This window comes from Boeremia exigua (assembly GCF_020726555.1).
Source record: "Boeremia exigua strain MPI-SDFR-AT-0100 chromosome Unknown C7974scaffold_9, whole genome shotgun sequence".
In the NCBI taxonomy this organism is placed as follows: Eukaryota; Fungi; Ascomycota; class Dothideomycetes; order Pleosporales; family Didymellaceae; genus Boeremia; species Boeremia exigua.
Window position 1 is genome coordinate 37163 of NW_025763526.1, and position 15850 is coordinate 53012.

Here is a 15850-nt window from a genome sequence, read left to right on the forward strand (position 1 = left end):
GCAGGCTCTAGTCACAATCTCCATATTCAGGTTTGCAAAGAATGCGAAGTATGTACCTGTTGTCGCGACAGGATACATTGCGACTACTTTCAGTCGGCTATACCCGGCAAGCCAGTGTGTGACGCACTTCGGTTGTGTGTTCGGCTTACAGGGTGGACGAATTTTAAAGGTCACCGTTTGATCAGGCGAAGCTTCGCAACTACTGTATCTAGCTACCCCTATTTCCCAAATATAGATCATAATCCCCGAATAACAAAACTTCCGAGACAAATTGTTCAAGCGGGTATTCGACTAGGCTAAAGGAAAGAGTGGTTTGGGTCGGCACTCACTTCATACGCAATCTACAGGTGCCAGTATTATCTTGAATCGATCTTTGAGCAATCGAAGCATGTTATCTAAGTTGAGTTGTTGACAGCATTGACCTCGAATAGGTGTGCACACTAGACTAGCCAGAGAGGAGTTGAACAGATGCCAAAGAAGGTAGAAAGGATAGGGTCGTTTGAGCACCTGTATCCCTTACCAACTTATAGTCGACGGCTTAGTTTATTTGATTATTGAAAGAATACCGACGAAGCAATTCAGCCCCTTGAAATAGCAAAGAAGAAAAACCTGTATGAAAATTTACAAGTTACAAGCTTTACATCAAGGCTTCAGCTCAGAGACGGCCCTTCGATACAAGAGGTCTGATAAGCTGTTACAACATCGACTCAATGGGCAACCTGGCATCGCACTAGGATACCGTGTAGACAATCTTCTCGCCACTAATAGGTCTCAGATGCTCTCTGGCTGTTGCTTCTTTGTCGCCCCAGGCTCCGAGAAGTGAGAATCCTTCGTTGGGGATGTTGGCAAGGCCTCCTGACATCCGTCGAGTGGGGTTTGGAACTATTCCGACAAGGCCAAGATACTTGTAGAATTCTGCGGCAAATTGACGCGCTTCTGAGTTGGCTGGGATGACAGCCCCTCCTAAGGCTGATAAGCAACAGTTAAGTGTTTGTACGAACGTTATGGTTTCTTACCCTGATATACAATCTCAGCTCCAAGGCCTTCCCACACCGCACCAAGGATTGGTTTGATTCGGAGCTCGTCGATTCTGAAACCTCCTAGAGCTGGCGAACGGAAAGCTGCGAATCTTCCTTGGACACCAATAGTACTCTCGACCAGACTGACGGTCTGTCCTTGAGATACAGCATCCAGAGCATACTGAACACCCCCTTGTTTACCTGTCGCTTTGCGTATCTCTATGGGCCATTCTGGGTCCTTGTAGTCCACCAATACATCATAATTGTATGGCGTTTGCTGTAATTGGGCGTGCTTTGCGGCACTTGCGGCACCCAGCAGTCGAACCTTCGTTCCCGAAGCCTGTTCAGCCTTCCTGACTAGTTGTGCGGCATAAAGACCAAGGGAAGAAGTTGCACCATAAATAAAAACGTTAACCAGCTCATTCGGCTTGAGTGTTAACCCGCCGAAACCTTCCGTCTGGCGAAATGGGCAGGGTAGTTGTAGTCTATCGAACACTGCCTGAGCGGCAGTAAGACCACAAAGACTGATTGTCGCAGCATCCTCGTACGGCATCTGGTCCGGAACGCTCCAAGTAAGGTCCATGTCGATAGCAAGATACTCAGCAAATGCTCCAGGGCGCTCATTGACGGAACATGCTACATGCACGGCAAAGTCAGCTGCCCTTAGACCTCTCGAACTACGAAAGGATACTACACTTACCACCTTGTACAAATCCAGCTACTCGTGCTCCTTCTATTGCTCTTGGATCGGTAATGCCTTGAAGATCTGCACCGATCTCAACCACCTCTCCAGCGAAGTCGCTGCCAATGGTGCGAACATCTTGTGCAGCGATTGGGAATTTAGCATAAATCGCATCTACATGATTCAACGCCACAGCATGGACTTTGACGAGTATCTCGGTAGGTCCAGGCTTTGGTTTTGGCACTTCCTGAACTACGACAGATTTGTCTTTCGGAATCGAAATCAGGGCTTGCATGGCGTTATGTTTTGAGTGTGGTCGACCTCTTGAATGATGACAAGAAAACGAAGAGATAGTGCATTGATCAGAACATCAAGCTCGGCCTGGAAAGGAGATCGTTTTATCTTCTGCAGCCTGTCCAATATTCATTCTGGTTTGCAGATACTAGTCTACACAACAAGAATTGAGGTGTGAGAGGGGCCGAGGACGAACGCACGGTCAAGCTGCCTTGACCAGGTACGGCTTAGCGGCTCACAAGAAAGACTACGCAGTCGGTCCTCTTCCGCTAGGTAGCCGGCACTGACTGGCCGATATCTCCGAAGTCCGTCATCGACTTGACAAAGAGTAGAAAACCACACAGGTGAAAGACTTCCGTTTCCAGCATGACCGCAGTCACTTACCTACACGCATCGCTGCATCAGTGAAAGCGTGGAAGTGGTCACACATAATGGGCCTTGATTGGCTGAATGTAATCCGGCGATAGGGCTACCATCAACGCGAACACTACTTTGATTATAGCGCGCTCAGTCTCAGACCACTCGTGGCGATCTTGAAATCAGCGGGCCTAAGGCCGAACAACTGCGGTAGGTTCAGTGAAGAACCAACCATTGCGTGTTACGCATAATACGCATGGACATTTTGCGAAACTCACCCCGCCCGATAAGATGAACCAGACCGAAGGTATTCGGCAAAGATACGTCATCCCGACGAGCCTACATACAAGAAGTCTCACGTCGGTTGTACTTCGTACTGTATGCACCTTGTGTACCGAGCAAGCCAGCCTATCTCCGGAGAGTAACACGAGTAAAAGCACTCGCTAACCTTCAGGTGGATTGTTTCTTGGTAACGCCTAGACTTACGGCTTCTCAGTATTTAAAGCCATCTCATAAGCAACTTGCTTCATCATCATACTCCTACCAGTATAATAGCAAAGTATTCTTTCAGGTAACATGTTGTGTTGCTGAATGTCGTTGTTCATACTTACCAGACTAGGATGCCTTTCACCGTCACCGTTCTGTTTTCAAACGTCGCCGATGCGAAGTACAATGAGGAGTACTACAAGAGCCACCACATGCCACTCGTACTTGAGAAGTGGGCAAAGTACGGCATGAAGAGCTTTGTCATCACAAAGTTTGTTGCCGGAGTCGGGGGCGAGCAACCAGTCTACTCTTTCGGAGCTACGGTGGACTGGGAAACCGAAGAAGCAGCAAGGGAAGCTTTCGCGGGTCCCGAAGTAGGGGAGATTATGGCGGATGTACCAAACTTCAGCAACAAGCCACCTGTCTTCCTTCTCGGTGCACCAGCCGGCAGTGGATGAAGGGAATAGAGAATCGACATGGCAGCAACGAGCATGTATGATCTACCGAGCAGAGTACCCAGTGTTATGGCTTCCGGTGTTTTTCTGTTCTCCACAATATCAATTTCTTACTGCGGCAGATCCTGACGCCTCGTGTGCCCTCGGAAGAGCATTTTTTGTCCTGTTGTGACCGAGCAGCTGAAGTCATTCCATCCGATACAGGGCAATATGACGTTGGCTGGGGGTCGGATACCGCCAAAAGATACCGCTAAAACACGGATTCAAAACAAAGACTCCAGCTCAAATCGGAATCGCCCTTCACTTTCTAATATTGTTGGGTAGCCCGTTGCCATAACCCAAGGCTTTGCAGAACAATCGTTGCCTAAGAGTTACACCTGCGAATCAGAGATACCAAATGCGATATTGGGAACATCCAAAAACTCGAACAGGGCATAGCTTTCCACCATCTATCCGGTCCCTTTCAAGATGCCACGGAGAAGAAGGTCAATCAACAGTGCGAACGACGAATCCCAAAGTTACCTGCACTTCCCGGTATCGCACATATCGCGCGGACTGAAACCGAGGGTGAGTATCTGACCGGGCTTCAGAGAGGCGACCTGGTAGCAGGCTTGGGCGTACAAGTTACGTTGCACCTACTTTCACGGTTGATATCTCCATGTCGAACATCGGCGTTTCCTCGAGCTGGTGGAAGTAAGACTTCTGCTGACATCTTTCAAACCATTCGATGATACGTCAACCTCCCTCAACATGGTGCCTCGGCCATCATTAGAACACACATCCGGTTCGACAAATTTAGCAAGAATAATATCAGATCGCAGTAATAATATCACGCTTGCATCGCCTTCCTTCACTCTATCGATCACTCTTATGCGCCAGGTCCAGCACACTCAACACCTTCAGCGCGCTTAAGCATTAGGTCGAACAAGCGCCACTGAGAATCCCTCCGCCCACCAGTGGTCCAGCACGAAATGCCAGACCTGGGTTACCTTGAGCCCCGCCCGCCGTTCCACTCAGAGTCCCAATTTCAATCGACGCACGAGCACTGCACGGTTGCCGATCCTTTACAGCGACCTCGCGCGGCGCTGTGGAAGTGCTGAAGGTTCATCAGTCCAGCTCGAGGCGTCAGGACGCAGCAGCCTGCTATGTTTCAGCTTTTTGTGTAGGTTTTAGCCGTGGAGCGTTATCGAAATGCTCGCGGCTACTCTGATTGGCGTCTGCACAAGGGGAGGCTGTTACAATTTCAAACTTCTCACATGCATGCAATGCAATAACACTCTAAACACGGGTGTGGAGTTGAGTATAGAATCGTCGCTGATAGCTATAGTATTGTGTAAAATCATACTAACATAGCATCGCAATACTTTTGCGAAAACACTTCTTGGGGAGTCATTCCAGATTCTCAGTCCAAGGTAGCAAAAACGCCCGCTAAAAGCAAAACTGCGTCGCACGAGTATCATTATCGTGCTCCCAGTGTAACCGCCGCAACACCACCGATCGTCGCCCCGACCCCGACCCCAGCTACACCCTGCTGCGCGCGCGTAAAGCGCCGCGACTCGCGATAACTCGGCTTCACAACGTGATCGGGCTCCGCAATGCCCATACTGCCCGGCGGCGCATCCTTCAGCTGCCCATAGCGCACGCGCCGCTTGCCGACCTCCTGCAGCACCTCCTCGAAGTCGCCGTGCTGGCCCTTTACGTTATCGGGCTTGATGATGGGCGCGTTGAAGGCGTTTGCGATCTCCAGCGGGCCGAGCGTGACTTTGCGGCCCAGCTGCCAGAAGCCCCAGTACACGGGGAGCACGAGTAGGATGGTGACGAGGGTGGCGACGAGCGCGCCGGCGACGTAGTTGAAGTCGGTGATGTATTCTTCGACGATGCCGGTAACGCTGCTGACCGCGGATTGCGAGGACATGCCTTCGAGGGTGCGGTTGGACACCGCGACGTTGGGCTGGCCTTTAAGGTACAGGGCGGTGACAAAGGAGAGTGTGTTTATTTTGCGGAGAACTTCGATGGCTGGGTCGTCTAGTCCGGGCTGGTCGATGTGGTAGTAGCAGCGGCTGAAGGTGTCCGTGTCCTTGTCAACAAAGAAGGTTGTTTGTGCTTGCCCGCCGCGCATTTGGATGTCCCAGTCGTCATTGTATGTGAGACTTGCGGACGAGGAGTAGAGGTTATTGAGCACGTAGGTCAGCGCGCCGATGGTGGATGTCTCGTTGAACTTCTCATTGAGGTCGACGTACTCCAGAAACTTGAGATGATCGATCTGTTGCGAGGTAATGGGTTCTCCGAATGCGTGTGTAGCGTTGTCTGTGTAGAACTTGACGTGAGTAACAATGTTTCCGCCCTTAAGTTCTTCCTCAGAAGGCACCATTACTGTGACGGGATATTCGACAATGGCGGGTCGGATCTGGCATGTCCGTTGTGTGAGGGTGCCGGGGCAGTCATCGCTGTTGGCACCAGCATGACTATCAACGAACATCATGTTCATATCGATACTGGCGTATGGCTTAGTTTCCGATGCCCACGAAGGGCTGAAAGAGAGATCCCATAGCGGATATGTGGCGTTGACACCACCAGATGAACTCCGATGTTGCAGGCCGTAGTTGACGTATTCATTGGTGGTGTTGCAGTTAAACGCAAATCCTAGGGCTTTGAACGATCCACTGCATTCTTGTCGGAAAGGACAGTCGAAGAACGAGGCTTTGGCACCGAGAGTGTCATGCACTTTGCCATTCGCAATCTTCCCATTGTAGGCGTTGATCACACCAGCCCATGCTGTATCGACAGTCTTGATCGCTCCATCCTCTCCAGGAATGCCACCACTGTTTGCCGGCCAGTTAGTCTCCACCCATCCAGTTACTGTTACGTTCTTGTAGTTGACCTGTTGAGTGACAATGGTCTTGGTCGCTTTCTGGAAGAGTGTACTGTCGATAACGGCGAACTTGGTCATCAACGCTGCAAGTGCGACGATGTTGAAGTGTCGACCTGAAGTTACGATAGAGTAGAAGCTGTACGAGTAGGCGTGGTTCCTATGTAATGTACCCAGGGAGCTGCCTTGCATGGCCTTCCTCCACCACGCAATGGCCAGGCCCTGACTAATGAATGTGATCAGGCCTAGATTCTGGAACTGATTCGCAATGTTGATGAGGACGTTAGGTTGAACGGGAAAGCGCGTGAAGGGCCAGTCCTTGACGCGTTCTTGATCCGATGCACCAAGAACGCCAACAGCGGCAGCAGTCGCAAAGAGAATAAGGACAAAACCCGAAAAGCCGATCCATGGGAAGCGCTGGCGGAATCCAGGTTTCCAGTCAATACCATCTTCGCTGCTGTCATCGTCGTCGAGTTCGGCTGTTTCGACGTTGGGTGCTTTCTTGTAAGACTCTGATGATGATGTGGATGTGTCATTCACGCTGCCTTTCTCGTTCGTACTCCGCACATCGGTAGTACTCTGTGCAGTCTCGATAGTATCAGTGAGTCTAGGAGTCGGAGGCGAAGTGAGCTTTGCCAAGGTGTCCTGGTCGGCTTGCTTTTGTTCGCTTTGTACTGGTGTTGTGGGCTCCATTGCGACGACTCAAGTCAGTTGATGTGAAGAAGTACCAAGAGGAGGCACGATTGAAGCGGTGGGCCCAGACACGAAGGTGGCACGCCTTGCCAGCAGGGGCGAGGCACAGCTGTAAGACGTGGAAATTGGATGTAAGACAAACGACAAATATTCGTGTGGCCCCCAAACTGCCAACATATATCTCGTCCCCCGAATCCAGACAAACTTAGTCCACATGCACAGGCGTACATGCTGAAGCTGAAAGCTGATCCCGCAAGTTGTGCAGCGACGATGCATACTTGCGTTCTAGGGTGGCTGCCAATTGGTGGTTAGGCGATCCCGAAGGGTCGGCGGCGCGCCACGATCCGCATCTCTCCAATCACGCTAGTGCGGGCGTTATGATTCCAGCTGAACATCACAACCAGCAGATTTCCCTTAGTACAGTAGGAGTGCGTCCAGCTCTGGCGATTTGCTGCACGGGATTGTGTCGCGTGCTAAAAGCTGGCGGGAGGCAGAGCCAAGAATCCAGGTGAGTTGCCAAGATATGTGGCTTTTCAATCCATATCTATCGCGGCTCTGTCTCGGTCAGCGCGACATGCTGATGCTGACAGTGTGGCAGTGTTGGGAAAGCTTCGTTTTGCTTGGTGCCGCTGTCCAATGTCGCCTCACCGCCTCTTTTCTGGGCATACCTAGTTGCATGATTCCAGCGATATTTGTGGGTGGACATGTTACTGCAGCTCAAGTTGCGAACAAGATCGTCAATCCTGGAGTTGCGGCTTGCGTCCTCGTGATTGGTCGATTTTTCTGCGTATTCTACATATATTTCGTACAAGTCTACGATCAGTCATCATACAAGTACAATGTTCGCGATCTGGATTACTCCCAGCGCCTTTCCTTCTTCAGCGGCTTCTCCCAATCCTTGACGTGGTCAGCAATGACCTTGGCGGCCTGGTCGGCAGTGAAATTGCGGCCGATCGCTTCGACGAAATCGCCCTCAGGGTCTGCACGCATTAGCCAATACTCTCACACCGCAACAATTTGATCGCGACTCACCCATCAGGTAGAAGTAAATGCTGTGATCGACCAGGTAGTCCTGCCCAGGCGCAACCTCCTTCGGCGTACTGAAGTACACGCGATACGCCTTGCACGTATCCTTTATCTGTTCGTGATTCCCTGTCAACCCAATGAATTCTGGGTGGAACTCGGCCAGATACTCCTTGAGCACCGCCGGGCTATCTCGCGCCGGATCACACGTAATCATGATTGGGAGCAGCACGTCCCCGCACTTCTCCTTGACCTTCTCGTGCATCAGCGCCATCTTGTCGAGCTCGTCTGGACAGATATCTGGGCAATGCGTGAAGCCAAAGTACACAAGCGAGTACTTGCCCAACATGTCGTTGGAACTGAAGACCTTGGCGTCCTGGTCGACGAGCTCAAACGGTCCGCCAACCTTGGGCTTGCCGACACCCTTGGTCTGCTCGGCTATCCGCTTACGCGCCATGCGCTCCTTCTCGTATGTGAAATACGCCCAGAGACCGCCGCCGGTTGCGATGAAGAGCAGGGCCGCGGTGATGTTGAAGGGGCCGCCCTTGTTGCGCGCCTTGATTTGATCGATGGTCGTGAGCTTCTGGCGGGAGGACGTGTTCGAGAATTGCCGGCGGGCCTCAGTTGTCCGCTGGGCCTGGCGCAGGCATGTTCGCGATGGCGCGCTGGCGGCTTTGGAGGCGAATGTGCGGGTGGCGACGCGCGGTGTCGCATTGCCCCTGAGCGCAGTTGCAGCGCGCGCGGTGCATCTGCTCGGTGCTGCCATGATGTGCGTGCGGAGACAGAGTGACGTGATGACAGTGGTGTTGCTGGAACTTTTTGGGAGCTTCGTTGACGATTCTAAGCACCACCAGTCGCACGGGCCAATCGAATGACATCGTCGCCTCGGCCTGCCTCAACCCAACACCAACATCGAATGATCGAGATGAGTGGACCAATGAGACAAGTCTTTCTGCATCGTATCGCTTGAGTGTGGAATTTTAGCGATTATGCTTATTCTAACCACAATAACGCTTTTTCCACCAAGAAGAATTACTTCGGGCACTAGATTAAAGTGATGTGCAGGCAAATGTACGCTTGCACAGATTGAGAGTTGGAATAGAGACTCCAAACACTTCGTCGACCCAGTTGGAACTCCACATGAGATGGTAAGTACTCGGGTCCAGCGCGACGAGCGCCCTTGCCGAGCAAGCACCAAAATCCGCCACTGACAGAGATACACAGTCAGCTCCTCGCATAGGATCCACATCTTGAACACTTCTCTGTCTTATTTTGCTTACTATATACGTCTCAATTCTTCCATATACCAGCTCAACATCGTCCTACTATCCTGAGATGCGCATACTTCATGAGTAAAACCTTGCTACGGCTTCTCTGCCGACAGCGAGTTTGACTTCCACTGGGGACTTCCTTGACTGATTAAATTCCAACGTCTTACGTTGTGTTCCGGTTGATAAAGCGATGAGCAGACGTACCAGTGATCAGTTGTTGCACCGCGTGAGAGTACGGTGCCGGAAGTGTGGCCTAACATAATGCTAACGGTTTGTTGCCCTCAAGACCTCGATAATGAAACAGCATGTTGAAAGGACATGAAGGCAGAATGCAACCATGTCTACACCAAAATTTAGACTTGGAGAGTAGATTTCACTTATGTTCTGATTAAACTTCTACATGGAAGTAAAATATTGTTATATGCAGGTGTGAGAGGTTCGAAAACTTGAAAGCAAAGTATTTAAATTGATGCTACAACACTATAGTCTGAGCACGCCTGCTCTTCTTATCTAGACTTTGGTACTATCCGCTCTGCTGCGCTCAAGCTGAGTTGATAACGTCTCTATGTATACATGCTGCAATATTTCACTCTCCTGTGAGATGGCCATGGATGTAGCTGCTTAGCAGGCCGGGAGGGTCGCAAGAGTTCCCTGGGCACCGCCACATCCGTTGTTGTTGTTGCGGGCACCGCCATCACCGTTACCGGACTCAATACCGAGGTAGTTCTCGCAGACGTCGCTGTTGTTGCTGCCGCAGGATCCGGAGATGGTAGCTGTGTCTCCGAAGTTGTTGTTGATACCAACAAGGTCGGAGGTCATACCGCTGGCGCGGACGTTCTCAATGGTGACATGGCGAGGGCTGTTCGCCTGGTTGTTCGAGCAGTTGCCGCAGCTGCGGTAAAGCTTGCCAGAGTTCGTAACAGTGTAGTTGCGGATGGTAATGCGACCACGGGCGTTGTGCTGGACAACCTTGTCGCTGGCGCCTGTAGCACCACCTCCCTCGATCAAGATGTCGCCGGCGCCACGACCAGTGATAGCGTCTATATGAGTTAGTTGTGAGGCTTCCAAATTGGTAAAGAGGCTATCGCACCTTCGCAGACGTTCCTGAACCAGACATTCCTGATAGTGCAACGGCCCAGGCAATGGATACCTGGAGAGAGTTAGTGACACGTTTTTTGAAGCAGCGCGGATTGAACTTACCGTCAACCTGGTTGGGGCCGATGATCAAGTTCGAGATGGTCACACCATCAGCGATCCTGAAGACGGGCAGACCGCCCTCACCGGTGTCGCAGGCGACACCGCTGTCAAACTCCGCGTTGCCAAAGTCCCTGTTCGCAGAGATCAACTGGTTGGAGGCGCGTTGAACACTGCCAACTCGGGCTGGGATGTTGAGAGTCTGGGCAGAAGCCAGACTCGCAGCAAGAGTGGCAATGGTCAGGGTAGTGAAATGCATCTCGAAAGATAGTTGGACTGTCTCTGAAGAAAGTTTTCAAGAAGGTTGGAAGATTTAGGATCTGATGGCTGTGAAGATACTGATGAAGCTGGTGGTCTTTTAGAAGTGGCAGACCGCACTGCTTAAATACATCAGCATCGTCGCTTGAAGACCCTCAACGACACGTGTAGCCTGATAGTATCACTGTTGGTACTAATCACCGCTTCACCAGGTATTACGCCGCAGCGGCCAGTAGGTTCACTGGACCACGATGGCATCTCGTATTACAGAGTGCCTCACACCATGCCCTAGCCATGCAAAGGGCAGTACATTGCCTCCCAGAGCTTAGGTAACCCTGGAATGGCAAAGATCTCTTGGTGAAACAGATAGTCTGTGGACATTTGCGAAGTTGTACCAAGGCCGATGTTATCGTCGCGGTGCCTTGGTGTACTATAGGTTTGTTCTGGAACAACTGGTGATACTGAAGACCTAGCTACATTCGCTCTAGGCTGTCCTTGAGTGTAGACCTCGATATTTGGAAAGTAGCGTACCTTACATCCTTCGTCACTTGGCTGATACACTGGCTGAGAGGGCAAACATTTTGAGCGGATCTATATCGGCCCTGCATCATACGATCTGCTCTTCCAGTGTCCTTAGTACAGTCGGTGTCTACCGGAATCGACGGACACTGACTATGGAACCCTGACAATTTACACGAACTTGAGCTACACTGTAGCAGTGGGTATGACAGCTGTTACTACGTGAATACCTATCATTTTGTGTCTGGTCAGTAGTAAAACCTATGTATTTCTGCCGCGACAATTTTATGATGGATACTAATGCAAAATCATTGTGTAACTGTAGTAAGTGGCTGTGTGGAAAGTATCCTGGGGCAGGCCTGTAGCAAACAACAAAAAGATTCTAACTCAAAACAAACGCCACGGACTGATAATCTTCCGGTACCATAGATTACCTAGCGCTGCGGCCCTGCATGTGACGTCCTTAGTTAGCTTCCGCCACTTCCTAAACCACGCCATCGTGGGCGAATTACTTAGCCTGCCCGGCGGCTATCCGATTATCGGCGATTCTTCCCTGTCACTTCCTACTTCGTACACAATTAATTTCTGTTCTTGGTCGAGACGTGCCAAGCATTCTCCGGCTTCAGGAACTGCAAGTACGTACCTACCATTTTGCTGTTATGTAATCGAGACGCGCTGCGCACTCCGCCGGTTCCACGTCTGCGTTTGGAGACTGCAGGTATTCTGTCACATCGTAAATAGGCACCTGAGATTTACTACACAGGAAGTCCTTTTACAGTAGGGCGTCCTACGTTACGGGTCAAATCGGGCTGGTCATTTGGCAATGTGTGTGTGTGTGTGTGTGTGTGTGTGTATATTTGTTTGGGGGGGGGGGGGGGGGGGGGGTGGGGGGGGTCGCACACCTGGCCGCCCGTTAGATACTTACCTACCCAGCAACGGATACGGTACGCACCGCTCTCGCCTCTCAGTTGACCAGCGTTTCGTCCCGATTCTCTGTCTCTTGGTACCAAGTGACCCCATGAATGAAAGACGATGCAAGGTACCCCTGCGTGGCAGTAGTTCGGTCATAAGTCTCAGTCGCCGTACGGCGAAGTTGTTGCCGAAGTGGTTGCTCGTTTGGGTACACGAACTTTCGCCCCGGATTTAGGGGCAGCCGCAACGCGTGTCACAGCTAATATCCATGGATCAGCCGCAAGTCACCTTGGCTGTTTGATCTTGGCACCCAGGTGCGCAATTGATGGCCCACCATACACATTTGACGCCTTCAAGCAAGCAGGGCAGCCCATGTTCCAGTAATACGTCTCCACCTCGTCGAACGACTGCTGCGCTGTACGTTGAGGCCCGCAACAATCCTCTAGCCATCCTAATCGCCCGGGAATCGCTTTTACCGATGCCGGTCGCTCTGCTCCTGAAGGATGACTTTGCAATACTCCGCGCTATTTACTAGAACGCAGAAATAGCATCCAAAGGCTGCCAAAGCTGCATGATGATCCCTTAGATTCTAATTCTCGTGGAACAAGCCTGCGCGAGACAGTTGGAAAACCCCGGCACATCCCACCGAGACTGCTGTCTTGATCCACGTGTCATCAGGGCACTCCAATGAGATGCATTTTGGCGATCCCATCTCTAAGCTACGACATGTCACTGTACACGTACAGGACCTATACGCACAGTCACACCGTCCCCAATGGCCTTCCCCGGCCGACAACAGGGAGTCTACACACCAGAAACGGCACTGGAACGCTGTCAAATATCAGAGCATCACAGAGAGCGCAAAGCTCAGATAGAAAGTCAATGACACAGGCAACAATTCATAAGGTCGAAACCCAAATCATTAAATGCTGTACAACTGCCTGGATCCAAAACCCTTGTGTCTACATACCACTGCATCACCGTCTTGAATCCTTGCTACTTCCATGCCCCTGCTCCAGCCCACTTTCCCATCAATTCACGTATTATGGGCCGCTGACACTCTGCACGTCTTCATGTGTCGGTCTCAATGGTCCTTGCGGGTCCATGGCTTGTTGCAGTAAGGAGGTGTACAGAAGTATAGCCTCTCGGTGCCCTCAGGGTACTTTGCTAGTGTTATTACATCTGAGATCTGCGTCAGCTTGGAAATCACAATTGCACATTCAAATACGGATTGCTGTGGTGTGAGGCGTAAGTAACGTAGGTGGAGACCGGCGACAGGGGAGTCGCCGATCCTGACAAACGTTCAAGACTCTGCCTCTAACTGCTCTGTGCAGAACTGTAACTTTAAAAATAAGCAAACTTTACTCACCAGCCACACCAATCTATCTCTAGTCTCCACCTACATTACTTACGCCTCCCACTATAGTAGACGCTGTGCTCTTGCAATTGTTTGCGGTATTGGGCCATGAGCACCCGAGTGGGGCTTAACGCAGGGCAGGAGGCATAGGGAAAGACGCGTTGGTTGCTGTGGGCATTCAGCTCGAGTTCAGGTTTAGTTTTCTGGTTTTCGAGAGACTGTTTGATACCGTAATTTTTCTTGTCTCGCATGTAGGTCGTTCCTCTTCTCAGATTCTCCTGCCGCACGCCGGCGCCCCCATCGGGCCGCTCCGCGTCTTCGGCATTATCCGCAGCATCTTCGGCATGCAGACGGAAAGAAGACATTCCGCGCACGCCGCCGCCGGAATACCCGAATCGTAGCCGCGAGGAGAGGGCAGACCAACAGTAAGAAAGGCTGATGCATGCTGGCAGACATCTTGAAGCAGAGATTTGACTGGCAAGGTGTAAAACTGAGTTCGAGCTGGGACATGTGCGCGCTCAATGGCAGCCCAGTAATTTCTTAACGCAAAATTGGGAGAAGTGCGAGAGGCAGAAGGGGCATATGTTCCACTACAGTGTTCTGAACTGGCGTATACTGTGTCCGTGCACCCAACGATCGGAGTCAGGCAACGATCGCTCCGATCCCTGAGGCCTACTACAAAAATGAAGCTGTAGAGCCGCATATAATAGCTATTATTGTCAAATAATTTGGCGGTTTGTTCTATAGGCCTAGCAGATCATTATTCTCTATACAATCTATCTATATAATGTGGCTGTGCGGCCGCTGCGGGTCGTGTGAGTGCGCGGAGCTGGGGGAGGCGTGGCAGGCTTTGGGTGACTACGAGCACCCACAGCACGACGCGCAGGCTTTACTTTGACTGCAGAAGCTTTTGAGGTTGTAGTCTTGCTTCTTTGGGACTGTTGTATAGCTTTTGTAGAGTCACGAGCCTGTTTGCTGGCTGCCCTGGCTGCCTTCCGGGCGTCTATTGCTCGGCGTTCCTCTGCCTTCATCCTGACACGCTCTTCCTTCTCCCTTGCCCGCTTTTGACGCTTCTCTTCCTCAATCTTCTGCTTGTATAGCTTATTAGCAGCTGCTAACTCCTTCATCTCTGCCTTTCTTAGCTCTTCTTCCTCCTTCTCTCGCTCAGTAACTGCTATGCGGACCCGTGCCTCCCGGATAGCCCGAGGAGACCACATCATAGCTCCGCCGTGATACTCCTGATGCTGTTGCAGGTCTAATTGCCTGCTAGGTTGCTTCTGACGCTTCTGCTTTTTGTGTAGCGTCTGCCGCAAGCTATCTAGTTCGTGGTGAAGGAGTTCAACCTGGGTTGATAGGTGGTGGATAGTTTGGCCGAGCTTCCGGGCACCTACACTGCGAGGATCCTTCACCTCTGCATGCAAAGTAGTGCAAGCTTTAAGCCAGTCTTCTGCTGAATAAGCTGTAGAACCAGAGGCAACTGAGCCTGAGTCAGTAGGTGTTGTGTGGCGGAATCTATCGAGTATAACGTTGGGGTTTGGTGGGCTTATCCCCGTGGCTGTGAAGGCGTTTTGTACGAGCTCGGCCGTGAATGTAGCCACCCAGGCAGGCCAAAATAAGCTACAAAAGTCACCTTTTGTCAACGGGGATAGGCCTTGAGACTTCTGGAGGTAGTCATCCAGCTCGGAGGCGTACGCGGAGGAGAGTGGCTTGAAGCAGACTACGTCCAACGGCTGCAGCGTCTGGGTACTGTGAGGGGGTAACACGGCCAGTATAATCCGATTCTTATCGCAGTAGTCGATGAAGTCCTGCGTTAGGTGACTGCCATGGCCATCTACTATCAAAAGCCTATAGCTCCGACGCGCCTTTGCCTTTGTATAACGATCAAATACCTGTTCAAGCCAGGCTAATCCAATGTCATTGTTCGTCCACCCAGAGGGCGAAGAAGCCACGTGAATTAGGTGGTTTTCTGCCTCTATATCGGCCACCCAATGACTCTGGATTGTGGAGTTTTTCGACGCAAATATGATGCCTGGCGGCAGTGCAGTACCATCTGCGCAGACTGCTGCCAATAAGCTCACCCACTCACGTGAGCCATCTTGACGAGCCTGTCGAACCTCCTTCTTCTCATATTGACGCCTACTAAATATGCGCTTTGTCCTTCCTAGTACTCCGATCGCGAAGCCCTTCTCATCCATATTGTACGTGTGCTCAGGCTCAATAGAGTATTCGGTGATCTTCTTGTGTAGGATGTCAAAGTACAGCTTGTACTTATACCCAGACTCAGCTTTGTGGCGACTAGAGTCCATGCCGGTCGTCCATTTGGCTACAAGTCGGTCGTGGTGACGGTGTTGGAAGCGTGTAACCCAGCTCTCGGAGCAAGGTTCTTGAGCGACCTTAGACGCGAAATTTTGTATCATGGTCCTTGTAGGTGCTATATGACGGGTACTTAGCAGCTCTATAT

At 51.3% G+C, this 15850-nt stretch overlaps 5 protein-coding genes across 5 annotated transcripts; 1 reads left to right on the plus strand and 4 right to left on the minus strand.

Moving 5' to 3' along the window:
• Positions 1-334: 334 nt before the first annotated feature.
• On the minus strand, positions 335-2154 carry C7974DRAFT_398417 (chaperonin 10-like protein). The gene is made up of 3 exons (XM_046142312.1): positions 1720-2154; positions 1017-1655; positions 335-963 (listed from the first exon to the last, which is right to left on the minus strand). The coding sequence occupies exons 1-3, from the start codon at positions 1994-1996 to the stop codon at positions 731-733; spliced, it is 1149 nt and encodes a 382-aa protein (XP_045994369.1). The 5' UTR covers positions 1997-2154; the 3' UTR covers positions 335-730.
• A 452-nt stretch (positions 2155-2606) lies between these two features.
• C7974DRAFT_473764 (uncharacterized protein) lies at positions 2607-3296 on the plus strand (the record flags this gene model as incomplete). Its single annotated transcript, XM_046146577.1, has 2 exons — positions 2607-2923; positions 2972-3296. The coding sequence occupies exon 2, from the start codon at positions 2973-2975 to the stop codon at positions 3294-3296; it is 324 nt and encodes a 107-aa protein (XP_045994370.1). The 5' UTR covers positions 2607-2923; position 2972.
• A 1403-nt stretch (positions 3297-4699) lies between these two features.
• C7974DRAFT_222833 (uncharacterized protein) lies at positions 4700-7354 on the minus strand. The gene has a single exon (XM_046137200.1). It carries the CDS (start codon positions 6853-6855, stop codon positions 4753-4755), a length of 2103 nt encoding a protein of 700 aa, XP_045994371.1. The 5' UTR covers positions 6856-7354; the 3' UTR covers positions 4700-4752.
• Positions 7355-7710: 356 nt separating this feature from the next.
• Positions 7711-8644, minus strand: C7974DRAFT_316378 (mitochondrial metallochaperone Sco1; the record flags this gene model as incomplete). Its single annotated transcript, XM_046138557.1, has 2 exons — positions 7711-7835; positions 7888-8644. 2 exons carry the CDS (start codon positions 8642-8644, stop codon positions 7711-7713), a joined length of 882 nt encoding a protein of 293 aa, XP_045994372.1.
• A 1032-nt stretch (positions 8645-9676) lies between these two features.
• On the minus strand, positions 9677-11009 carry C7974DRAFT_222868 (putative pectate lyase E). The gene is made up of 3 exons (XM_046137201.1): positions 10350-11009; positions 10240-10299; positions 9677-10189 (listed from the first exon to the last, which is right to left on the minus strand). Exons 1-3 carry the CDS (start codon positions 10600-10602, stop codon positions 9771-9773), a joined length of 732 nt encoding a protein of 243 aa, XP_045994373.1. The 5' UTR covers positions 10603-11009; the 3' UTR covers positions 9677-9770.
• Positions 11010-15850: the final 4841 nt, after the last annotated feature.